Source organism: Ambystoma mexicanum, chromosome 4p (genome assembly GCF_040938575.1).
Source record: "Ambystoma mexicanum isolate Mex_15411 chromosome 4p, UKY_AmexF1_1, whole genome shotgun sequence".
Classification (NCBI taxonomy): Eukaryota; Metazoa; Chordata; class Amphibia; order Caudata; family Ambystomatidae; genus Ambystoma; species Ambystoma mexicanum.
This window is the reverse complement of record NC_090927.1, coordinates 914,130,567-914,157,073: the sequence shown is the minus strand read 5'-3', so window position 1 is coordinate 914,157,073 and position 26,507 is coordinate 914,130,567. Positions and strand designations below refer to the sequence as shown.

At 49.3% G+C, this 26,507-nt stretch overlaps 1 protein-coding gene across 2 annotated transcripts in view; it reads right to left on the bottom strand.

Moving 5' to 3' along the window:
• The window catches only part of RNGTT (RNA guanylyltransferase and 5'-phosphatase), a 2,962,270-nt gene that overhangs the window by 2,522,745 nt on the left and 413,018 nt on the right, over nt 1–26,507 (bottom strand). For both annotated transcript variants that reach the window (XM_069606512.1, XM_069606514.1), the window contains exon 7: nt 10,930–11,039. In XM_069606512.1, coding sequence (XP_069462613.1) covers nt 10,930–11,039 — 110 coding nt within the window. The remainder of the gene's footprint in view (nt 1–10,929; nt 11,040–26,507) is intronic.

The window sequence follows — 26,507 nt, the reverse complement described above, 5'->3', positions numbered from 1 at the left end:
AGGTTAGCATTACGGTCTTCAGTGACAGCTCTTCACTTACCTGGTCCATCAGCTGTCACCAACGCCTCGCGCTGCATTCCGGCATCTGAAAGACAAAGGCTTACCTACTCTTCGTGCGCTCCGGAGGTCTTCACACTGCATTCCGGCATCTGAAAGACAAAACAAGGTGCGTTTAAAGACATTGGGGAACTTTAATACTCACGTGCCATTACTCCTTTCCACATCTAACCCAGTGGGTATTCCGGCACCCTGCAGCCGCTCCGAACTTGTACCTGCAAAATAAAAAGACAGTTAGAGCGCATCGTGAAGCAGGCAACAAGAGCTTACTTACGTGCTTCCAGGCGCTTCTATTCATCACACGGGCTCCATCTCCAACTCACTTCAGCCCGTCATCCGCCATCGCCGGAACCCTGCAAAACAAGAAACATCATTACTAAAGACTTTAAAGACATTAGAATTACTCGAAACTTACCGTTCGTGCAGTAAACGACGGACAGCAGTCCTCTGAAGTCAAGAGGCCTGCTCCCCTTATCCAGTGAAGAAACTGGTTACAGCACCCTGTCCCGAGGCAGATGGAGAGCACGGCGTTCACTTACCTAAGGTGAGAGCGTTAACCTTTGGGGTTCTACAGGAGAAGAGAAAGGGAAGAAGAGAGAGACATTCAATAACCCAGTTCCTTAATCCCATATTTTCTATCTGCAGACATCTTACCCTTCGAGTCAGACATACAGTGCACAGAGGTCCAGCCCAAAGAGCCAGCCGTGTGTTACACATCACCTTTGAAGATAGGGTATACGCCCAGTCAAGACCGGCGCCTCTACGGGAATCAGGTGAGCGTTACACAAATGGAACAGAAATCCTGTTGTCGAGAATCACACGGTAAGAACAGTCCACGATTAATGATTGCCTGGAGTACTTGGATATTGTCAAAGGGAAGCAAAAGTTATAAGAGTGAAGGAAGAAAGGACAAGCCTTCGGAAAGGAAAAGGGTTCACTCCGATTCTTCAAGGTCGGACGGAGAGAACGACCAAACAGACACAGTCCTTATTCGTATGAAGTAAGCTGGTGCTACGGCAGATGTTCCTGGTAGTTCCTGCAGACTCACGGTTCCTGAAGCTTCAGTCGTGGGGACAAGAAGGACGACGCCTGGAGCGATCTGCACTACTACCCAGGGATGAAGCCAGCAGCAGTGAAGCAACAGTGAATAAAAGGTGCACTCCTTTAAAACAGGAGGGCTCTTCTGATGGCTATCCGGACCACTACAGCTGTGTGCAGCGATGTTGAAGGTGAGCTGGTTGATCACACCAGGATCAAGGGAAGAAGACTGGATCTTCTCTGTCGTTAAAGGGTGGATAGCTCAGGACTGCAGCAGCGCTTCACCGGGATTCGGGAGTTGCAGCAGCTGTCTTCTACTCTGCTTCTCTTCGGTTCTTGCAGTTCCGGTGGCGACTCTGACTTCCAGCCCAACAGTCCTGCCTTTTATGCCAAAATCCCCCATTCACACAGCCTGGCTGTCAATCACCCAGCAGGGGGGTTGTCCGGCCCGGACAACCACCTCAGCCAATTGACACAAAGTGCGACCTGGGTCTCCAAGGAGACCCTGTGCAGGGGGTTACTAAACCCCTCCCTCACATTTAGCCCACCTAGACACCCAGACACCAAAGGAGGGCTTCTGGGCAGAAGCCCGCAAAAGGACGGCGAACAAAGAAGGCAAACCTGGTTTGGCGCTAAAAGTAAAACACAAGGAGGACTTTAACAAAAAGTAATGGCGACTTAACCTGACCGGAACCAAAATAAAATGTATTTGGTCAAGTGGGTTTATGTTCAAGGCTAATACAATAGCCTAAAACAGTACCATGTCTATATACTATAATCGCGGAAGAAAAGGTACGGTAGAGACCACTGCCACCAGCCAATTCTTAATGTTAAGGGAGCGAAACAAGGCTCCAGGAGGCACAGACAAAAAGGGGTAGGAACTAATCCTTTCCAATACTCCATTTAAGATGGGGGGTACTGGGTCTGTAGTTTAAAGAGACTACATAAAGTTTATGGCAACTTTACATGTTTCTTGGGACAGTAGTCAGCCCCAGAAAAATGGAGTCAGGGGGAAGTCTCAAAGAAAACCTGGTGTCACTGCACTGAAGGTGCTGTGTAACACACACAAAAAGCAAGGCTCATGGAGTGGTGTGGCTCCAGATCACACAAAAAGTAGAAATACACATGGCAAAACACATGTAAGAGTGGGAAAAAAGGCTCAGACTCTTACCAGGTGGAAAAAAATAAACCATAGAAATCCAGCAAAGCTGTTGAGGGACTCACTAGGTGAGGGAAATTAGCCATAAATGAGAATTCTCCCTAACAGAGACTGACACAGATGAAGGCACCATAGTTGGATCTCGAACTGGAGATCGAGGTCTATGTAGTGATGCTGGAGAAGGGACTCTTGTCAGTGAAGCACAGAGTGATCTGTGGAGGCTCAGGTGATCGTGCTCTTTTCTGTGGTCTACTCCTGAACCTGCCTTGCGCAAAGGAAGGGTAAGCTGTAGGGCACATTCCTGGCTGACAAGAGTCCCACCTCGACACACAGTCCTCTGCCTGTCTCTGCCAGTCCTTTCCGTGAAGGGGCATCCGCCGGTTGTCTGGATTTTCTGGCGCAGTGGCCATTTTGTCGAGTTGCCTTCCACGTGCCTGCGTCGTGTTGCTCGGCTCGCAGGGCCCCGCCCATGACTGTTGAGTGTGAATCAAGGGCCTACCCTGTTCCTCGGGCCGAGGCCCAGAAGGCGTTTCGCCCTCGGCGCATCTGCCGATAGAACTGCATAAAAGCGCCCGCTCGGACATGATGCCGGTACTGGGGAGTAGCCCCTCGGGTGAAGACCCGGTAACAGAACCTTTCCGGTCCCTGAGCACCGTCACTGGGAGGATCAACTGATCCCTCAGCCTGTCGGCCAGTATCTGATACAGCCTCGGTACTTGTGCTGGTACGAGGAACAGGGAGGTCCCTCCCGCGCAGGCGAGTCCTTGGGAAGGAGTCTCCCTTGCGGGGTGCACTGGAAAAGAGCGGCCCTACCTTGGGCTTGGATCGACAATAGACAAAGTCCTTTAGGTCCTCTGGAAGCGATCTGTGGAAGAGCTCCCTCCACCTAGCCAGTCTGTTCTTAAGAGACCTCGAGGAACGCGTGTCGCACGCGGTACAAGCTTGCCAGCCATGGTCAGGGCCAAGGCACTGTAGGCAGAAGGCGTGGGGGTCTTTAGCCGGGAAGAACCCGTTGCAGGATGGACACCTTGTGAACCCTGTAGAAGTCGACATGTGTCGGGGAGGAGTGCGACGCCTGTGGACCGATAACCTGAATGATAAAGACAAAAAAGGACAAATAGAAGAAGTATCCACGCGTGGAATTAAATGGCCGAAGCCAAACCCAGGAGGGCTGGTGAATTCGGCCCGTGCCTGTCGACGTGGAAAAGGGGATTGAGGTGTGGCGCCGGAGGGCGGAGTCAGGGCAGCGCATGCTCCCAGGGCCGCATCCCATGCGCGCCTCTAAATTTAAAGGGGAAGAAGGTTTTTTCTGGTAAAAAAAGGTTCCGTCTCCCGTCCCTTGGAAGGGACGCCCATGCAGTAGGGAGGAAAGGGGACGGGACTTAAGAGCAAGCAGTCTTATAGGAGAGAGCCTTAAGACTAGCCTTGTGCATTGTCTCAAAAGGAGGGCCCATACGTTTAGTAAGGGCAACATTCAAGTCCCATCCGGGAGCTGGGTTAGAAATAGAAGGGTGAAGCCTTTTTACCCCTTCCATGAAGGCTTTAGTTACAGGGACTTTCCATCAGGAAACTTTACTTTGAGATGTGGTGTAAGCAGAAAGGGCAGCAAGGTGGACCTTCAGTGAATTAAAAACAAGTCGCGAGTCTAAGAGGAGGGTTAGATAAAGGACTATGTGTGTGGGCGAACATTCAATTGGGTGGATGTTACGAGTACTGCACCAAATTTCAAAGTGTTTCCATTTACTGGAATAACAGTGCATAGTGTTAGGTTTCCGTGCCTCTTTACGAATGTCCATACACCTTTGAGGTAGCTAGAGATGCCCGAACTCTATGACCTCAGAAGCCATGCTGCTAAGTTGAGTGTTCGTGGGCATGGGTGTAGTGTTGTCCCCTGGTCTTGGGACAGCATGTTGTACGGGCAAGGAGGGGAAAGTGACATTTTCATTTATTTTTATTTCTTGAGCATTTATTAGGCGCGTATACAACTGAAAACTGTTTCAAGCGCAGTTTCCCATGAGATGTGAGTACCACATCTGACAAGCCCATATTGGTGCTATTAGGATTAGCATGCCTCTTGTGAACTATCAAGTTGAAAAGAGGAACTGGGGGAAAAGCACAGAAAAATTTCCCTGACCATGTTATCCAGAGACTGTTCCCTTTGGGCAGTGTCTGGGGATTCCTGCAGGCGTAGTCTGGGCATTGTGCGTTCTCCAGTGTTGCAAAAAGGTAGATGTCTGGATGACACCATGTTGCAAAGACGTTGAGTAAAATGTGCTAGTGCAAGTGCCACTCGTGTTGTACGGGTAGCTGCATGTCTATGCTGAGCAAGTTTGCCAGAATATTGTTGTCACAGGAGGAACATGTGTTTGAATTTCTATTTCCGAATACTCTGTGACAATTTGGACAGCCCTGGAGAGTGAGTGCCCCCGTTTGTTTGTTCAAGTAAGGAACAAGTTACTTACCTGTAACTCTTGTTCTCCAGCATGGGTCTGGCACGGATTCACATGCTCATGAATATTCCCTGTCAGGCTGGGAATCCTCGGTAAAGAAAAAAAAAATCAGTTTCAGTTTCGTTTCTGAACTGTCTTTCTATTAGTAACCAATCACTGGTTTCTGGGTCATACTGCCCCCAGCCAATGACTGCCCACTATCTAAGCCCTGCCTCTGGCAGCCATCTTCGGATTTGGTAGCATGTAAAGTGGAAGTAGGCCCAAGAGAAGAGCCGCAGAGGGGTAGGCGGGAGGGTTTGCATGTGAATCCATGCCAGACCCATGCTGGAGAACAACAGTTACAGGTAAGTAACTTGTTCCTTCTCCAGCATGGGGTCTGGCATGGATTCACATTCTCATGAATACAAGAATACATAGCAGTACACATATGCACAACCACCGGAGGTGGCAAGGCTCAACATTAAGCATTACAGTAACTGAACATTAAGCATCTTACCTCCTCACCAGGCTCCCCTTCAGGCGAACAGGTTTCCCACTCTGGACTCCTCTCTGGAATCCCGGTCGACGCAGTAAAATCTAGTGAAGGTGTGTGTCGACCTCCACGTAGCAGCTCTGCACATGTCCAGCAGGGGCACACCAGACAGGAACGCAGTGGTAGCAGCGATTGCTCTGGTTGAGTGGGCTCTCGGACGGCCGGGCAAGGGTCGGTTTGCCAACCTGTGACAGTGCATGATGCAGCCGGAGAGCCATCTGGAAATGGAGGCCTTCAAGAGGGCCTTCCCTTGGTTCACAGGTCCAAAGTTCACAAACAGCTGTGATGTCTTCCGAAGGGTCTTCTTGCGGTCCACGTAGAACTTAAGCGCACTAGCCACATCCAGCGGGTACAAAGTCCTCTCAGCCAGCGACGGGAAGAAAACAGGTAACACCAAGGGCTCGTTGAGATGGAAGTCCGACGGCACCTTGGGCATGAAGGAGGGGTGCGTCCTCAGCACTACCCTTGTCTCGTGGAATGTCAGATATGGAGGAAAGGGCCTGGATCTCTCCCACTCGTGCGGAGGTGATGGCCACCAGAAACGCTGTCTTCCACGATAGGAACTTCAACGGTGCTGAATGCAGCGACTCGAAAGGCGGACCCATGAGCCTGGTCAGCACCATGTTTTCCAAGTCCTTTCATGAACTCCTTCACCAGGCGATGAGACCATAGAGATGACCGCCCTGAAGTTCTGGTGTAGCGGGAGATAGCCGCCAGATGGATCTTGATGGAGGCATGCGCCAGCCCCGCCTTTGCCAGCGATAGCAAGTACGGCAGCACTTGCGGTGCCGTAATCCGCAGAGGGTTAATCTTCTGTGCACGGCACCAGACAGAGAAACTCTTCCATTTGTGTCCATAGCATTTGAGAGTGGAGGACGCCCTGGCCTTTGCAAGCACCTCCTTGCAGTCTGCCGAGATATCATACCCTCTGAACTCTAGTGCTGCAGAAGCCAGGCCTGCAGGTTCAGCGATCCTGGGTCGTGATGGAGGATGGCGCCTCTTTCCCTGGCGAGAAGATTTGCATCCGTCGGTAGTTTGACGCTGACAAGTCCAAAAGGTCTGGAAACCAGATCTGCCTCGGCCATGCCGGTACAACGAGGATCATCCTGCATTGGGACCGTTTGAGTTGACTGATGAGTCGCAGCAGCAACAGCAACGGGGGGAACGCATACAGGAATAGGCTGTCCCAGGGGAATGAGAAGGCATCGCCCATGCTCCCCGGCTGGGGAAACCTGGGCAAACCTCCGGCACTTGGCGTTCGTCGCAGTCGCGAATAGGTCGATCTGGGGATTGCCCCATTGTCGGAATAGGAGATCCACTTGATCCTGCCGCAGCTCTCACTCGTGGCACGAGCGCAGCTCCCTGAGTGAGTCGGCAATGGTGTTCTTTATTCCTGCCAGATGGAAGGGTATCGGGAACATCCCTTGGGCGACGGCCAGAAGACAGATGTGCTTCCTTGGATAGGGCTGGGGATCTGGTGCCCCCGTTTCCGGATGTAGAACATCATGGTGGTGTTGTCGGTTAAGACCCTTACCACATTGCCCTTGAGGGACGTAAGGTGTGACCTGAGGGCCCAGAACACGGCTCGGAGCTCCAGGACATTGATGTGTAGTGACCTCTCCTCCGGGAGCCAAAGGCCTCTTGCGTGGAGATCTCTGGTGCATGCCCCCATCCCTCCAGTGAGGTGTCCATTGTTACCGTCTCCTGGTGTGCCGGGGTCTGGAAGTCCATGCCCGCCGCTAGATGCACGCGGGTGCCCCACCAGCGGATCGCTTGGTGGAAAGTCTCATTGAGTGAGATCCTGTCCTCGAAGCTACCTGCCACTTGCATCCAACGGGCGTCGAGGAACTCCTACAGCGGTCGCATCCGCAGCCTGCATAGGCGTACGAGGTAGATGCACGAGGACAACATACAGAGTAGGGACTTGAGGGATCTCACCCTGGCCATGTCTATGGTCAACAGCTGTTGTACCTTGCCCAGGATGGCCTTCGTCCTCTCCTCCGATGGTGAAGCCAATCGCGCCACTGTTTCGAGTCTGGCTCCTAGGAACAGGGCGTCTTGCGACGGTACCAAGTGGGATTTCACGAAGTTGATCAAGAATCCCAGATCTGTGAGCAGTTGGACGGTCTTCGCTTTGTGATCAATGGCGAGTTCCCTTGACTTTGCTCGGATGAGCCAATCGTCCAGGTAGGGGTAGACGTAGATCCCCTGCAGGCGCAGACTTGGTGAACACACTGGGAGCCGACTTCAATCCGAAGGGAAGGGCCTTGAACTGATAGTGTTGCCCTTGGACCACAAATCATAGGAATTTTCAATGTCCTTTTAGAATGGGGATGTGGAAGTAGGCATCCTCCAAGTCCCGCGACGATAGGAAGTCGCCTTCCTCCAGTTGTCCCAGCGCGTGCTGGAGGGTGACCATCTGGAATTTCTGGGACTTTATGTACTTGTTTAGACGACGAAGGTCCAGGATGGGTCGCCAACCGCCGGTCTTCTTCCAGACGAGGAAGTACCAAGAGTACACTCTGGAGCCTCTTTGGGACGAGTTCTATGGCTCCCTTTCTTAGCATCGCTCATACCTCCAGAAGCAGTTGAGGGACGTGGTTTTCCTTCCTGGCCACGGGTGGAAAACGGGGACACCTTTTTTGAAATTCCAGGGTATCCAGCACCCAACAGTCGGTGGAGATGGACTCCAACACGCTGACGAATTTGGCCCGCCAGCCTCCCATCTGGGTGCTCGGGTGGGGCTCTGACGTCACGGCCGGTTCAATCATGTTTCGTCGTGGCCTTGCTGCCTTGGCCACCTTGGCGACGATTTACCGCAGATTTCTTCTTGGCCCCCACAGAGACCACTGAATCCAGGGACGGCTGTGCTCTGAGGCACATATGGGCAGAGTCCGGGACCCGGTACCTCTTCCCAAACCGGTCTCTCTTAGCGGGAGCCGTGGCCAGGTTCTTCAACAGCGCCAACCCCTCGTCCCAGATGTCGTCCAGCAACGGGACCGAGAGGACGGTCTTCTTCTTGGCCTCCTGTCGTTGGTTGAAGAAGCCCTTCTTCTGTTCTTCGGGGCACAGCTCAGATGCCCTGGAGATCATGGCGTGGAAGGAGCCAATTTCGTCGGGGGGGGGGGGGGGCAGGGAGGTGGTGATGGGAGATCCATCCAGTCATCACCACCGTCATCGTCCGTCCCCGTCGTCGCCGTCTCTGTTCCTGTCTCATCCCTCGGAGGAGGGGATGGGGTGAAGGCTGGAAGGGGGGGTGGAGGATGGACTCTTCTCCGCTTGTTAGGTGGGCTCCCCGACAGGTTCTGCTGGGTCGTCGGTAGGGGGTAAGGGCATCCTTGTCCTTATCTTCGTACACAGGGCCTGTATAGCCAACAAGATGGCTCCTGAATTGTCCCCTTGTACGGGCACCGGTTGCCACGGGGCAGACGGCTGGGCCGTGGGGCTATCCACGGCCCTATCTTCCTCGTCAGCTCCCCCGTTGCTCTCTTCGTCGGCCTCATCGGGATGCTTCCCGTGGGCCCTAGATTTGTCAGACTTCTTGTCCAGGATCCTTTGGACGCTAGCCAATTCATCCTCAGAGGTGGTATCTGTATCCATTATGGCTACCGTGCCCCCCCTCTTTCTCCTGCTGGGGCTTCACGGGGGTCTTCTCGATAGGCAGAAAAGACGACTCCCTCCGGGGTGGCAGGGAAATTCTAGCCCCTGAAGCCGTCTCCACTGGGGAAGCCCCCGTAGGTTTTACCAGGGCCGCCACTACTCCTTCAATCGAGGCCTTAACCAAGTAAATCAGAGCCTTCCCGACCTTGGGCGTGCCCAAGGCCTTCACCATGGGGGGAGGGTCACTGCCTCGGTCCCCTTGGCTGTCTCCGTAAGGATGAACCGGGGCTTCTCCCAAAGCTTACCCGAGTTCTCTGACTTCCTTTTCACCGAGCCAGAGCGATGGCTCGTGGTTGATGGCCTTGGTGATAATGCGCCCTGCCTGGCAGCCGAGGAGCCCGACCGATCGGCGCTCCCGGTGCCGGCGGACTCGTGGTGCTTTGCCTTTTGTTGGGCCCCCGTCGCCGGAGCACCCTCAAAGGTCTAAGAAGACCGCTCGGACTTCTTCCTCTTCTCACCTGCTGTTGGGCTCTTCCCCTCCAGCCAGTTGGTGAGCCGAGTACGACGATCCTTCATCGTCCGTTCGGACATGTTCTTACAAAACGCACAGTCCTTCTCCACATGCGATTTGTCTTTGTGAAAACAGTAGAGGCACGAGAGTGCTCATCCTCAAAGACGTTCTGTAGTCTGCATCCAGGGCAGCTCCTGAACAGCTTGGATCCAACAGGCGTCATGCTTCCTTTGTCCTGGGCCATGTCCATGCGGGGTAGGCCTCAAAGATCTTCTGGAATCCTCCGAGAAGTGGAAACTCGACGAAAAGATGCCCTTGAGGGACATTGAAAATTCCGAAAACGGTTCCCCGTTGATCGGAAGTAGAATCGGTGGAGCTTGAGGCTCGATTGACCGAAAATATAACAGTAAACTCTTCAAAAAACGCAGTAAAAGCTTGCGATGAAGATGGCTGCCAGAGGAGGGGCTTAGGTAGAGGGCAGTCATTGGCTGGGGGCAGTATGACCCAGAGACCAGTGATGGGTTACTAATAGAAAGACAGTTCAGAAACAAAACTGATTTTTTTTTCTTTACAGAGGATTCCCAGCCTGACGACGGGGAATATTCATGAGCATATGAATCCATGCCAGACCCATGCTGGAGAATACATGGTTGTGGTGCTGTCTGTAAGGACCAGAATTGTCTTCCCCTGTCGTTGTGTCTGAAAGGCTTTTAGAGCTTTGAATACAGCACGTAACTCCAACATGGTGATATGTTTGTTCGCTACCGATTGTGACCATGTGCCGTGCGCTGTATGGTGTAGATGGTGTACTCCCCACCCTGACAGGGATGCGTCCGTGGTGAGAGTGGCTTCTACTGCGGGCGGTGAAGGATTTGCCCTTCAGAAGGTTCTCCTTAGGCCACCACTGGAGAGACTGAACGAGGGCTGTCGAGACAACCACTAGATCGTCCCACTAACCGCTTGCCTGATACCATTAGCTCGAGAGACATTCCTGCACAAGACGCATGCACATATGGGCGTTTGGAACGAGGAAGATGCAGGATCCATCATCCCCAGCTGCCACATGGCTTTCCATATGGTTTCCTGATGAGTGGCTACATACTGAAGGATCTGGAACAACATGTTTTGAACCCTCTCGTTGGAGGGAAAGACAAGTTAGTCTTCTGTCCAAATTAGGGCCCCCAGAAATTGTTTGACCTGGCTGGGGACAGGACTTAACTTTCTTGGTGATGGAAAACACCAGGATGAAAAGATGGTCTATAGTCATCTCAGTGCTCTCCAGACATTTAGTGGTAATTGCAGAGCATCGCAACAGTAGTCTTTATATATAAATGTAACAGGTTTTTGTTAATTTATATGTATACATTTCATGAGGGAACCAGAGATAATCCCCAAGAGAAAACAATACAAATAATGTGCATAACCAGATATTCAGAAACTGATCATTAGCATCACAGCTCGTTATAATTCAGTTACATAGATTTTGATGCTTGTGAATCTGCTTAGACTCACATACTGTGCATATAGTCTGACAGAAAGTACACAATTGTAACTCTTATTAGAAGGATTAGGTTTTCCATACCCTCCCCATCCACAGAACTGTTGACATTTATGCTGAATTTCTCCAAGCTTGGGCTGCGTTGTAACTTGAGAGACACGTTTGACTGTCACACCTTCCAGGAAAACAGCACCCTGCGATTAAAAAGACAAAAAGCTGCTAATTTAGAAGAAAACATTGAATGAATTTTGCTTCTCAAAGATTTCTATTTATTTAGCTATACAAAGTGCCATGCTACCTCTATTCGAGAAAGAATACTTCAATTTCACTTAATTGGCAAAATAAAGTCCCTTCACTAAAACATTAAATTCTTTTCAGGTGTTTGATACAGTGTGGTCCTAGCACTAAGAAGTGGTATAGCCCTTGAGAGGGAACATTTACTATAATGAACATCTCAAACACGAGGTGATATGTATAGAATAATATGGTGAGTGGAGTTCGATAGGGATTCAAGAAAAAAAGAAGTAATGGGGGCAACATGATTACAGGCATAGAAAGATAACTGGATTCGCTAAAAATCTCAATTGTTGGTCAAGCTTTCAAGCGGGGTTAGGAGCCGAAACTGCACGTTTCAATGTTTTTAACCGGTTCAAAAGTTGATAAATTGGCGTGGAAACCCTATTGCCTACTGAAGGGTGGCTACCTTCGCGACATAACTTCAGGAAAAATCGCCGAACCAAAAAGATGTTTTCCAAATATGCGATTCCATGAAGAGTCAACTAGGATCTGGGGCTCGGTCAAGGTCTTTTACCCCTGCAGTCCAGCCATTCCACTCTATCAAACGTCACTCTTTCATTGCTTTCTTCTTGTCCCATGATTCTGGCCTGCGAGATGCCCTTCCAAAGAAGTTTCACCATGCGCTGGATAGGGTCCTTGCAGTCATGCCTCAATAGTGTGCATCAGTTGGGTCCAGGTGAATTATGCCTGGAAAGTTCATTCCTGGTAAGAATTGCTTTTTTCCATCTTCCCAACCGCTCAGCATCACTGCTTTGTCTATCATGGGCATTGGCCTCAGCAGGATCTCAGTAGCCATCTTCCTCTTGAACGGCAATGACTGCTCTGGCTGACAACCTGATGGTGTCAGTCTCATGGCGGGTTCCTGGTGACAGCTCCAATATACCCAGTGGGACCCTTCAAGTGACCATATCCCCTCCTGATGCTGATGGCTCTATCCCCTAGCCTTTCAGTCAATAGCCTGTGCTTCCCCACTTGCTACCAGGCTGGGCGCTTCCTGATCTTTCCTCAACTTTGGAGGTACATGGACCATCAACATTCTTCAAGCAACTGTCAGCTACTCAATACCCATGTCACTGTATCCCTCCCGTAACCCATTGGCCTTTTCCGCTTACATGGAGGAGTGTGACGTCTTTTCCCCACAACCCGCTATTGTCTGTGGCCTTGCTACTCTCACGACTATCAGGTCTTCAGGTATATTCACACTAGTCTATTTCCCCATCCCCTGGTCATCTTTTAATGGCGGAACCATCCATGCATCCCAACTGCCCTTCTCGTTCTCAGACCTACCTTGCCAGCGTCTTGGCCAACCTATACGACAGTGAAGAATCAAGGAAGCTGAGGGATAAGATCTAGCTGCCTCGCATAGTAACTTTTGCAGTGTCCTTATGCTGCTCTGTCTATCCTCCTAGCTAACATCTCTCATTTCCCTAGGTTACTTTTCCAATGGGTGTCGCCTTCCTAACATCTGGGATTACTTCTCTTGTCCATGATCTTGTAAGGTGTATCTGGATGTGGGTTCCAAACAGACCTGAAGCTTTTAGTTGCTGATCTCGCCCATGTTGTGCTGTTCATTGTCCTCAGAATATTCACATCACTTCTGTGACGTTTAAATGCTGGTCTGGGATGTTAGCCAGAGTGGGAAATGTCTCACTGCAGGGCATGAATGAATCCCTGTGACCTGGGTTTGTGTGGGGAAAGACAGTGAAAACAGGGAGGTGGCGGAGAATCTGAAAGTTTTAACTGGTCTTTGGGCAGACAGATCAGGGAAATAGCGGTCTGCAGCAGTGAACAACTAAACCAGAACTGGCAAAGCCAGTATAGTTTTGGCAGTTACACGTAAAGGGCAGCCTCGAAAGCCTTAATAATGCCATTGTATGTCTGGTAAGTCACCATATGTAAGACAAAGCCTCATTCGTGCTACAATCATAGGTCATATGAAGCCTCAAATTCCTGACTCCTGCAGGGGAAAGAAGGCCCTTAATAAAATCTGCTTCCATTCTTAAGGGGACCTTTCCTCCTCTGCAGGAGCATCAAAATCATTTGTCTAACCACCGTAAATTGGGCCTTTAGAAAACAGTGTCAAAAAAGCCTGCAGCCTCCCTTACAATATCTTTGATGTCATTTTCAGAAGTGCCGAAAAAAGATACACATATTTCAGAAAAGTTATGAATTCTTTTCATCACCTGAACTTGTGATTGAAATAAACATTTTTAAATGTTTTTCGTTATTTTCAGTGCAGGACTATGTGAGGAAGTGATATAATAAACACATTCAGGGCTTGAAAAAATGTGAACTAGAACTGTAGGTCATGTGAATGCTGCAATAATGTTGCAAGATTTATGAGTTCTTGATGCAGCCTTAGGAGGAAGGAACAAATTAATTTTCTTTGGTAATGCTCATTCTGATGGATACAATGATTCATCCCACAGATTCATCTTCTGAAATGCACCTCAGACGTAGCCTGCTTGGGAAAGTTTGCCACAGGCACCAGATGGCACTGTGCAGCTCTGAGGTTGACTTGATCATGACTACTTTGCACCATCTCGTGTCAGAAATCGTGGCATCCATACATACCTATACCAGGGGCTGCCAACGCATCTTCCTGCAATCCACCTTTGGATGTCAGCCATAGCAAGCAATGGCAAAAATGTCACGCTTAAAATGTTTTTTATAAATTGTAAAAATTCCAATTTAAATACTTAATTTTGCAGGGTCAGAGGGAAGGCAATGATGAATCTGTATGAGGAACCATCATATTCCTCAAAAAGAATGGAAATTGTTCTTCTAACATATACATTCCTCCCATTTTCACAAGATGGAAAGGATGCAGGAGAAGAATGAGAATGCACTTTATACAAGGAAACTTTGCAGGATCGACCTATACTCACTTAGTATCCTAAACCGCCACAAAAGTCAGATGGTAAGCAGCGATCTGCCTCCTTATAGAATAGGCACATATCCCTTCTGGGACTCTTTTGAGTGAGTTCATAGCAGATCTTGATGAAAAGGACAGTCCACCTACAGATGGTTTGCTTATATGTATCTTGCCCTTTTTTGGGCCGGCAAGGCCCACAAAAGGCTTGTTGCCCAGCCAATATTTATTAGGTCTAAAGGGGTAGAATTTGAGTGTCCTTCATTGGCCCAAAATATGTGACTGTACCTCGATCTGAGATGGGTTTGGAGGTAGATGCATTTCCTGAGGAAGACGGAATTCTGAAATGGGTGGTGGCGGTTGGTAGATAAGGCACGCAACTCTGACTTTTCTTGGAGGGTTGAGGGACACCACTAATAAGGCAACCTACAAGGCCAAGAGATGTAGCAGACTTAAATGGGTTCAAACAGAGCCACCATCAAGTATGTAAAAACCAAGTTAATGTTCCAGGTATTAAATGCCAACGGTTTCGGAGAGTCGGCATGCATTCTGGGGGCCTTTAAGTGAGCGCAAAACCAGGAGCACGAGAAAGTAAAATCTCAGTTCAGGAGAGCACCAAGGTAAGCATTACCCGTGCCTACATTCAAGACCAACTTGGCCAAGCTTCTACTCATTCTCAGAAAAGAACAGGCCTACTGGACCTTCCGCAGACACTTGAAGACGTGGCTGTTCGACTGACTGTACTCCTCCAAAGACTATTGTATCCCCCACTGCCTTATCATATACCCTGGTAACCCACCCGACCCACACCCGCCTTTTTTTGTTACTTCATTTTCTAAGATAAAATGTAACTCTCCTTCCAACTCTCTTCACTTAATCTAACATGTAACGTTGCACCCTAATGTAACTAATGTTCCCTAACTAAATGTACCCTAATGTAACTAGAGCTGAGATATTTAAGGGTTTTGTGTGCTGTAACAAATGCATAAATAAATAAGGCTAGAAACTCCAAAGCCGTGCTGGTGGAGCACAACAATGGGTCTATCTATCATGGCACCAACGTGTGAACATGTGTCAGCAACAAGCACAGATGTACTTGGTGAATGGGCAATTCACAGACCACAGCACAACAAGTACCATCTCAGAGAGAGCTCAATTCTTGTACCTCAACTCCTCAATAGCCAGGCATGTAGACGCAGGGCCCTGGTTTTGGAGTGAAACACTCTGCCGCAAGGTTGCGTCAGCAGATCCTCTGTACATGGGAACCCGCAGGGAAGGCAAAGCAGCATGTTCAGCATAGTTTGCTGCTAGGTCCTAAGGGTCGAGTTAAGAGTGAGCATGTTTTTTCTGCTGTGCTTCAACTTCATAACCAAAAGGAATCAGTGGGAACAGAGGAAACAGACCAGATAGAACTCCCAGGGAATGACCAGTGCCTTCCCCTGAGCACAGTCTGCTGCAAAATCTCTAGAGCAGAAACTCTCTTGCTTGTAGTTCGAACTGAACGATAACAGGCTGAGCTGGGGAAACTCCACTTGGAAAAGACCTGCTCCACAATTGCTCCGTTAAGCTCCAAGTTCTGAGAGACCCCAGAGAGGAGAGGCAGTTCAATGTGTGTTGAGCTAGCTGGACCGGTGTGACGTCATCACTGTCCCCTTGTTCTTGATCACACAAAACCAAAGCATTGCCCCTGTGCAGTTCAAACGATTTCACACCACCCATCTCGCTGATGTAGTGCATAGTGTTCAGTTGTCTGTGAGAATGTGGATAGTCAAATCTTATTGATAAAAAGGATCTCAATGCCAGATGAACTGCCCTGAGTTTCAGCATGTTGATGTCAAAGGCTTTCCATATACTGCTCACTGAAAAGCCTGCAAATGTGCTCCCCATCCCATCAGAGATGCACCCATCACTAGGGTGACCGTCGGCCATAGATGTCGGAATAGGGACTCTTAAAGGAGTTTGGTTGTGAGGGAAATCAGGAAAATGGCCCTCCTGTTCCTGTTGATGTGGGACCACTGGCTTCTCAGGGAGCATTATGAAAATGCAGGACTTCACAAGCATGTCTCCAGAAAACCCTACATGGGAGTCAACTGTTTTGTTGGAAGAGGGTTTGCTGTGGTCTGTATGCTTTTAATTCTCTCTGGGGGAGGGAACGGCATGATTGTGCTATAACTAGGACAACCACTGTAAACTGTAAGCATTTGAACTTCCCAGAAAGGACTTCCTTGGGTTAATGGAAAAACCTACCTTACAGAGGAGACTGCATCTCATCTGAAGTTCCACTAATGCTGGCTCTTCTGACCTGGCCCCCAGGAGCCAATCGTCGAGGTAGGGGAAGACAGACACTCTCCTTCTGTGCAGATAGAAAGTGACCACTCCCATCTGTGCAGATAGAAAGTGACCACTGCCATGACCTTCATTAATCCTCTCATGGTTGAAGGAAGGCCGAATCGTAGCACTGCAACCTGGTAGTGAGAGCTTCCTACCACAAAATAAAGGTTTATCAGTTGTTTGGGCTGGGCATCACTGAAAATGTAAGAGACCTGCAGATCTCAAGTCACAATGCAATCATGCAACTCCAAACCCTGCAGGATCTGGGACAAGGAAACTACCCTGAATCGGTCCTTTCAAGAGAGTTTGTGGAGGTCTCTCAAATCTAGTATGGATCTAGTCCTCCATCCTTCTTTGGTAGCAAGAAGCTGATGAAATACCACCCTTGCCCGAATTCTACTGCTGCAGCAACCTCTATTTTAGCAACAGATGAACAAGTTACTTCTTACCTTGTAACGTTCTTTCGATGGGATGTTCCTCAGACGTATTCCTTATCTTAGATATCTCCTTCCAGCTCTGCTGGCCTCCTTCGAGCTCTGCTGGCCTCGGAAATTGTTTTCTCTAGAGGGCGCTGCGCGTCGACGTCCGCCGAGTCGATGTCCCTCGACAGCCGCCGTATCGACGTCATCCTGCCTATAAAGGCCGCGCGCAGCGTCAGTTGCTCAGTTCTGTTTTGTAGCCCACAGTATTTCTGTCTGGACTAGACTAATCACCCTGAAGGAGCGTAAACTGCAACAACAAGGGAAGTAGAACTGCGGGGATGGATGGGAGGGTCGATAAGGAGTACGTCGGAGGAACATCCCATCGAAAGAACGTTACAAGGTAAGAAGTAACTTGTTCTTCGAAGGGATTGTGTCCTCCAACGTATTCCTTATCTTAGATAGGCTCCCATAGCAGTATTCTATTAATGGAGGTGGGAGTACTGACTTCACACTGTCTTCTATTGATGAATAGAGTGCAATACAGCCCTTCCAAACCTAGTCTCTTGACTGGAGGAGGAATCCAAGTTGTAAAATCGAGTAAAGGTATGGACAGACGACCATGTGCAGCCGCACAAATGTCTTTAACCGGCACACCTCTTTTGAGGGCCGATGAAGCTGCAATACCTCTGGCCGAATGAGCCCTAAGGTTTTGAGAGGGCTCTTTTCCTGCCAGTTTATAACATTCCAAAATGGCTAGAATGATCCATCTGGAAATGGTCTGCTTAGTTATTGGTAACCCCAGCTTGTGACCTTTGTAGCCTACAAACAACTGGTCTGCTTGTCTTATCCTGGCTAGTCTACTGATGTAAAACTTAAAGCCCTTCTAGGGTCTAGCCTGTGTAACCTCTCTTCCTCTTTCCCCGGATGAGGAGGAGGATAGAAAGATGGCAGGGTAATCTTCTGAGTGATATGGAATTCAGAAACCACCTTTGGGAGGAAATTAGGCTTCACTTGCAGGACAACTTTGTCTTTGTGAAAGATTGTATGAGGGGGTTTACAAGAAAGAACTTGTAATTCGCTCACCCTTCTAGCAGATGTAAGTGCTATTAATAAAACAGTTTTAAGGGTAAGAAATCTTAACGAACAAGAATGGAGTGGTTCGAAAGCTGTGCCCATCAGGAAAGTTAGGACTAAGTTTAAATCCCATAGGGGAAACTGGAATGGTCTTGGGGGATAAACCTTAGTTAACCCCTTTAGAATCTGTATTACCAAGGGTAACTTGAAATAGGATGGTTCTTCCGCAGTGCGCTTAAAGATGAACAGCGCTGCAAGATAGCCCTTAATGGTGCCAACTTGAAGGCCTGAATTCGCCAAATAGAGTAGAAAGGACAAAACCATTGGTGTACCACATGAAAAGGGGTCGATATTCTGTTCTCTGCACCAGCTGCAAAATCTGTTCCAACGGCAGCGGTATAAAGACGTTGTTGCTGGCCTCCTTGCCGAAAGCAACACCTCCATAACATCATCAGGGAGGTCCCAATCCTTGTACCTCAGCCTTTCAGAAGCCAAGCGTGAAGGTTGAGGGTTTTGATGTCTGGATGGAGAACCTGACCTCCCTTCTGTGAGAGTAGGTTCTCTCTGAGTGGAAGTCGAATTGGAGGGCAGATGGACATGTCTAGAAGGTCCGGGTACCACGTTCGCCTGGCCCAATCCGGGGCAATTAGGATCATGGTTCTCCGGAATCTTCTCAACCTCCTGATCATTTGAGGAATGACAGGGACCGGTGGGAACACGTACAGAAGCGGAAACTCCCAGTCCACTATGAACGCGTCTCCCAGAGCTCCTCTCGGGGGAAATTCCCTTGAGCAGAACAGATCGCACTTCCTGTTGACACTGGTGGCGAACAGATCCACCTGAGGGGTTCCCCAAAGGGCGAAGATCTCTTGAAGGACTTCCTGAGCTAGTTCCCACTCGTGGGAGACTGTGCTCTGCCTGCTCAGAGCATCCGCTGTCAAGTTCTTCTCTCCGGCTAGGTGAACTGCCGATAGAGAGATTCCTTCTTGGATTGCCCAAAGCCAGAGCTGCATCGCCTCTCTGCACAGGGGTAGTGATCCTACGCCTCCTCTTTTGTTGAGGTAATGCATGACCACTGTGTTGTCCGTCATTATCAGGACATTTTTCCCTTGTACAGCTGGCAGGAACGCCTTCAGCGTAAGTCTGATGACCCTCAGCTCTAACAGGTTGATATGCAGTCTGGACTCCGATGGAGACCAATGACCGCTGATAGTCAAGTCGTTGGCATGGGCTCCCCACCCCGTGAGTGAGGCATCCGTGACTACTGTTATCTCCGGCCAGGGTTGCCAAAACTGTTCTCCTTTCAGAATGTTCTCCTGACAGGCCCACCACTGAAGGTCTCGAGCCACCCTGTCGGGAACCTGAAGAAGATCTGTCATTCTCCCTGAGAATTGTGACCACTGAGTCCTCAGTGCCCACTGGAGGGATCTCATTCTCAGGCGAGCCTTTGGCACTAGGAAAATGCAGGATGCCATGAGGCCTAGCAACCTCAAAAAAAGTCGAAGGCTGGGAGACGTTGGGCATCTTGGAACTTGGTAACCATCTGTAGAATATCTTGAGCCCTCACCTCTGGTGGCGAGGCTTTTCCCAGGGAAGTGTCCAGGATCGCTCCGATGAACTGGAGTCTCTGCGATGGTATCATTTGTGACTTCTTTAAATTGAGGGAGAAGCCCAGTCTGTGAAGGGAGTGGCAAACGTGATTTAGCTGGATCTGAGCTTGTTCCGAAGATACAGCCCTGATCAACCAATCGTCCAGGTAGGGGTAGACGTGAATCCCTTCCCTCCTTAGACCTGCCGCCACTACCGACATTAACTTGGTGAAGACCCTCGGGGCGGAGGTCAGCCCAAATGGCAGCACTCGAAATTGATAATGAGGGTTGCCAATTGCGAACCTCAGGTATTTCCTGTGTTTGAGATGAATATGCACATGGAAATAAGCGTCATGAAGGTCCAGAGATACCAACCAACCCTGGAACTGAAGGGCCTGAAGGATCTGAGAAAGAGTTACCATCTTGAATTTGTCTTTCCTGAGGAATTTGTTCAATTCTCGCAAGTCCAAGATGGGTCTCAGTCCTCCGTCTTTCTCTGGAATGAGAAAGTAAGGGGAGTACCAGCCCTTGTTCCTCTCCGCTACAGGTACCGGTTCTATGGCACCTTTCTCTAGCAGGTCCAAAATTTCCTGCAAGAGGAGCGGATCTGGAGCTTTCTGAGAGCTGATTCCCCGGTGGATGACTCTGAGGTATGCGTAGGAGAGGCAGGCAGTAACCTTGGGCAACTGTTTCCAATGCCCAAGCATCTGACGTGATAGCCTGCCATTCCGCCAGATGTTGAGTTAACCTGCCTCCTACAGGTGTCCTGTGAAGGAAGTCCTCAGAGTGGTTTTGGGGCGGCTGATGCAGATGCCGATGGAAAAGAGGCACCTGCTGTTGCTGCGGCTTTTGAATATCTACCCCGTCCACCTGAGATAGTTCTTCTTTGTCCCCTTTGAGCCGGTCGTCCTCTACCTCTTCCGAATGCGGAGTAGGAACGAAAGGACTTTCGGGACGAAAAGGATGGATTGCAGCGCCTAGGGATTTTGCTGCTGCTTTTGATGTTTGCAGTTTCTCGAAACTGTCATCCGCCTTTTTCCCGAACAAAGAAGAGCCATCGAATGGCATGTTCAAGAGCCTGGCTTGCACATCTGGGGCAAAACCAGACTTTCTCAACCAAGCGAATCTCCTGGTTGTTGTACTTGCTGCCATTGCTCTTCTGATACTGTCAGCCGAATCAATACCCGTCTGGAGGGATTCGCACATAGCGTCTTTACCGTCCTGTATGATATTCAGGAATGCCTCCCTTTCTTCTCCCTCCGGGATGCAGTCAGCCGCTGTAGAAGCGCACTCCCAAAGTGTATGGCTGAATCTAGCATGGGTGCAAGTAGCATTAACAGATTTTAACGCCATGCTACATGCCGAAAAAAAATTTCTTTGCCATAGCATCATATTTCTTATCGTCCCTGTCCTGTGGGACGGTAGGGTAAGCAGTCTTGACGTCAGTAGAAGATGCTCCCTGTACCACCAGACTTTCTGGGGATGGGTGTTTTGACAAAAACTCCAGGTCTGCAGAAGATACCCTGTATTTTATAGACAGTTTTTTATTTACTGCCGGGACAACATCTGGGGTTTCCCAGTTCGTCATAATCTTCCTCTGAAGAGCTTTATGAAAGGGCACTAACAGGATCCTCCTGTGACCTTTGTCAAGAATATCCGTAAGGTCATCTTGTTGGAACGGCTGTGAAGGTGCAGACCACCCCATAAATTCTGTGATCCTGGCCATTAAGGCTCTATAGGGGGTTTCAGCATGCTCCCCCGGGTCTGGCCTAGCAAACTCCACCTCAGGGGAAGTGTCTAACCCACTTGCCTCATGTAAGGAATCATGAAGATCCTTTAACCTGCGTTCTTCAGAGGATAACTGCTCTCTAACTGGGGTTGCAGGTCCCTGCAACTCAAATGTGTCTTCCTGTTCAGATAGTTCACCCTCTTCCATAATTGAGGACACAGTTCTCAATTGTTCTGAACTCATAAAGGGTATAAACCCCATCTCCAAGACAGAGGGTGCCAAAATTGTCATAATCGGCCTCGAAAACGTCGATGTCGTCGAAGGCTTCGGGCGTGGCGTCGAAAACAAAGGCGGAGGCGTTGAGGAAGTGGACAGCCTCGACGCCATCGAGAACCTGGGGATAGCCACTGGGTGCGTCGTAACCGTGACTTTTCTTGGCGTCGACGCCGGTGTCGAAGATGGCGTCGAGTCGACAGACCCGTGTGTCGAAGGTCCCTTCGACAACAGCGTCGAAGACGCCGACCTCGGCGTCAACGGAACCTTCGTCGATGGCGTCGACGGAACCTTCAAAGAAGGTTTTGAGGTCATAGCCTTACTCGAGGGATCGAGACGCGCGCGAGAAGCTTCCTTCGCCGGGTACTGCGACTCGCGGCGTTTTTGACCTTCGGGTCTTTCGACCAGAGCATCGCTCTCTGCAGTCTTCGAGGGGGTCGAGGCCGCTTTCTCGAAGACGCACATCATATTTTTGCGGAATTCCTCCCATTCAGCCCGGGAACTATGTTTCGTGGGGCAAGGGATTCTCTTTGGAGAAACAGAGGAAGAGGAGGACGGAGAAGGGGATCTTCGACGCCTCCTCTTCGAGTGCTTCGATCTCGAGGAGTGATGGGACCCACTCCGAGACCTGGAGCGCGAATGGTGACGGGGAGACGAATGTCAAGAAGAAGCTTTAAAAGTCTTACCTTTCTCCAGCTTCCCCCTACGCTCCTTCAGGGCCTTAGCTGTCATGGACATACAGTCCTCGCACTCCGAACAATGGTGTTCAGCTCCCAAACACCACAGACAAACTCTGTGGGGGTCAGTCAGCGACATCTTTTTCCCACAATCTCGGCATTTTTTGAAGCCGGACCGAGGAGTTGTCGGTTCCGACGAGGAAGCCATCAAGTACGGATCGAATATCTCGAGGCAAATAGGATTAACTTGACAAAACTGAGCAACGGTATTCCAAGGCACTGAGTAAGCGCGGAAAAACGGAACTGAGCAACGGACGCTGCGCGCGGCCTTTATAGGCAGGATGACATCGACGTCGATACGGCGGCTGTCGCGGGACATCGACTCGGCGGACGTCGAAGTGCAGCGCCCTCTAGAGGAAAACATTTCCAAGGCCAGCGGACCTGGAAGGAGGCCAGCAGAGCTGGAAGGAGATATCTAAGATAAGGAATACGTCAGAGGACACAATCCCTTCGAAGTGGTATTTCTAGAAGTTGGAGCGGGTTCAGGGTAGGCAAAGGTAAGATGAGAGTTTTGGGTGGGCTTTTGTAGAAAAGGCCCACATTATCCTTAGTACTCAATCTGTGGGAACCCTCTAGCAAAATTGACTTTTTGTAACGTTGCAATCTGCCCCAACAGGCAACTTGTGCTATGAAGTTATCAGAATAAATTAAAAAGGATTTGCTGTGGAAATACCTGGAGGCACTGAAGCTGAAACTTTAGGCTTTGCTAAACCGCTTCCTCGTGGACAGTACAACGTCCTTTTCATCTGCTCAGTCTGGCATAGTTTTGAGAGGCCACAGTGTTTTGGACGGAAGGAGTAAAGATTGTAACTTCCACTTCTGACAAAGAAAAAGATGTGAATGAAAGACCCAACGATTTTGCTGTTAAGAGGCATTCAACTTTTTAATGTTCTCATAAGTATTGGTCCCAAAGAGGTCAGAGCTATCAAAAGAAATAGCCAGCACCTTAGCTTGGACATCGCCCATAAAATTAACCATCCTCGCAGTCACAAAGTATCATTGCTCAGGGATCTCCCAAGACAGTCTGTTGTGTCCAACTATCCAGCTCTGTCTTTAAGAGGTGCATCGCTATTTCCTTTCCACCAGTCATCAACTATTTGACGACACAAGGCATCTTGAGTTTCTGGTGGGATATGAATGGCTGCCTCACAAAGGACGTGTGTTTAGTGAGATAGTGTACATGAAGCACTGACTAGGCAAATATTTTCCAACCCAAAGCATTCAGTTATTTGGACACTATGAGGGGGTTTGGATGAGAACGCCATAGTTCTGCAACCTGCAGTAACAACTTGAACCAGACATTACACTAGCCACCTCTACATATTCACATCTCCTGACACCAAATCCCGGGCCTCCTGAGGCTCAATCACAATACTATAATGGATGTCTATCTAGGGGCTTCATATGTAGACACTCAAAGAATATACGATTTCCCTCTGCACCCATTTCCAGCCTCTGGATATTGCCAAATCCTTTGCCAACTGAATTCTCAAGTTAACCTAAAGTTTGTAGACGTGGTTCTCTAGGAGAAACACCGCCTCTGCAGTCATAGAAGATAGGCACAGACACACTTCAGAGTGTTTTTTTTAACGTGTTTTTATTGGCATTTAAGTAAAACAACATTAATCCCCCCTCTCCCAAATATCCCCTGCCCACCACAAAAGGCAGAAGTAGTGGCCTCATATCTTTCCACATCTCGGGTAGTCTATGGGATTGCATTCAGTTACATAATGTCCAATATTCGCAGATTGTGCAGGCACCACTGGTGTATGTAGTCCCTGGTGTAGGAAGTCCAAAACCATTGCCCAATCTTGTTGACATTTCCTGGTTTGACCATACAAGTTACATGTCATCCATTCTGTTGTCATAAACCCCCACAATTTAAACAATCAATCCCTTGTCATTGGCGGCCGTTTTTGTTTCCAGCTTTACGCAGTTACCAGCCATGCCACTATTATCATTAACAAAGGCTTTGCGATGTGCCGTAGTGGGTAGACGCACCCCCGGGTCAAACAAACCACACATCCATTCCCTTGGTGTCAAAGGTCAAAGCTACATCAAGGGTTATCATGGTCTTTATCGGGGTTGTGACCTCCTCCCAGAATTGCCCTATGCCCGGACACTCCCACCAGATATGTATCCAATCCCCTCTCATGCCACATTCCCTCCAACACTCCCCCAGGGTTGCCGGGAAAATGTTATGCAATCTCTCCGGGGTATAATGCCACTGAAACATTATTTTATTCCAAGCTTCTCAAATCTGAATCGACCTTGTCAACTTAGGCATATTCGCCCACAGATGATGTCGGGATATCCATCCCCAGTGTCTTTTCCCATCTATGCATATATCCCCATACCTGGACCTTCCATCAGAATAGAGTATAGCTTCAACATCATTTGCCTGTTTCCTCTATGTGTGGTGATTAATTTTTCAAACGCCATGCTCTCTCTCCCCGCAGATGCCTTCCCCCCTAAATTGGCTATCCAATGTCTCCTTTGAGAATATTCCATTCTATCCTTTTCAGAAAGTCCCACATACTGTTTACATTCCATAAAAGTGTGAACATCGGTTCCCTGCATCATATCCCGCAGCTTTGTACAGCCCACCTTGCGCCACTGCCTAAATGCTCCCTTGTACTGTTCCTGGTTGGAATTGTGGGTTTCCAAAAAATAGATGCAGGACTGGTATCGGGAGAGCCTGGAAATAGTAAAGTACGCTCGGCATTGTTACCATCTTGATGGTGGCCACCCTTCCTAGCCATGAAATACGAAGTGGGGTCCACCTCCTCAGATCTTCCCTCACCCGCTAGGAGCAGCCTCTGATAATTTGTATCATACATTTGCGATACTGCGTTAGTTAGGTTAACCCCTAGGTACCTAATACTACTTCTCACAACCACAGAGTATGAGGGCCGAGCTTCCCTCTGTGTCGGCAAGAGCCCAATGTCTAGCAGCTCCGACTTACCCATATTAACCTGGAGACCCGCCACTTGTTCTAGATCTGTCAATTCCGCCACCAGGTCCCTTATCGAAAGCTCAGGGTGTGTCAATGTTATCAGCATATCTTCCGCAAAGGCGGCTATCTTATGCTTCTCCCCTCCAAAACGGATGCCCTATATTGCAAGGAAGTAGGAAGGTATTTACGAAGAGAGAGTTAGCGGGTCTTTCCTCCTCCTTACTAGGATGGGGTGGAGGATAGAAAGTTTGTAACAATTTTTTGATTTAAGTGAAACTCAGATATCACTTTTGGTAAAAAAGAAGGTTTGACCTTCAAAACAACTCTGTCCTTATGGAACACAGTATAGGGTGGCCCAGAAGACAGTGCCTGCAATTTGCTCACTCGTCTTGCAGATGTTAAGGAATACATCAAAGATGAGGACACAATCCACTCGAAAGTGTGCTTCTGGGGAAGGAAAGGAAGAATACCTTTGAGGAAGTGCAGTTGGTAGTTTGACTTCTTAGAGACGTCAGAGATGTGAGGAGGAAAGGAGAGTGTGGAGTCGAAGATGACACCAAGGTTCTTAGTGTCACAGGTGGGAGCAGGAATAGGGCCAGGGGAGGTAGAGATCGTTGGCGGCACACCACTCCTGGATAGCAGACAGTCAAGAGTGGAGCTTGAAAACGAGATGAGTATCATCCGCATAGCACTGAAAGTTGGAGCAGAGAGCAGAAATGCGATGAGCGAGAGGTACCAGGTATTGATTGAACAGCCAGGGAGAGAGGTTAGACCCAGGCGGAACAGCACAGGTAGAGAGAGATAGAGGAAAGGAAGAGCCTAAGTTGGACCTGGGAGGGTCGGTCAGAGAGGAACGAGGTGAGCCAGGTCAGGGCCTGATCGGTGATACCCGGGTCATCACAGAGATGATTGAGCAGGATGGCATAATTGACCGTGTCAAAGGCAGAAGAGAGATCGAGTAAGATGAGGACAGAGGGGAGATTAGAATCAATATTAGATAGCCGGTCTTCACTGATGTTCAGGAGAGCAGTTTCCATGATTCTGGCTGCGATGAAGCCAGACTGATGGTCATGGAGAAAACCAACAGATTCAGTGTGAAGATTAAGCTGGGAGGTAGAGGAGAGAGTAGAGGGAGAAGGAGAGGATGAGAGGGTGAACAGGATGTCCTGGGTTTTAGAGATGAAATGAGAAGCCAGGGCTGTGCAGAGGGCCTGGAAGGGGACAGGAGAGGGTAGAGACTGCAGCAGGATTGGCCAGGTCCTTGCAGATTTTAAAGAAGAGTTTGGCCGAGTTGTTAGATGCCACAGAGATGCTTGGATGTGGGCTCTCTTTTTAGTGTGGACAGAGAGCCAGTATTGCCTTTGGAGCAGGCGGCAGGCCAG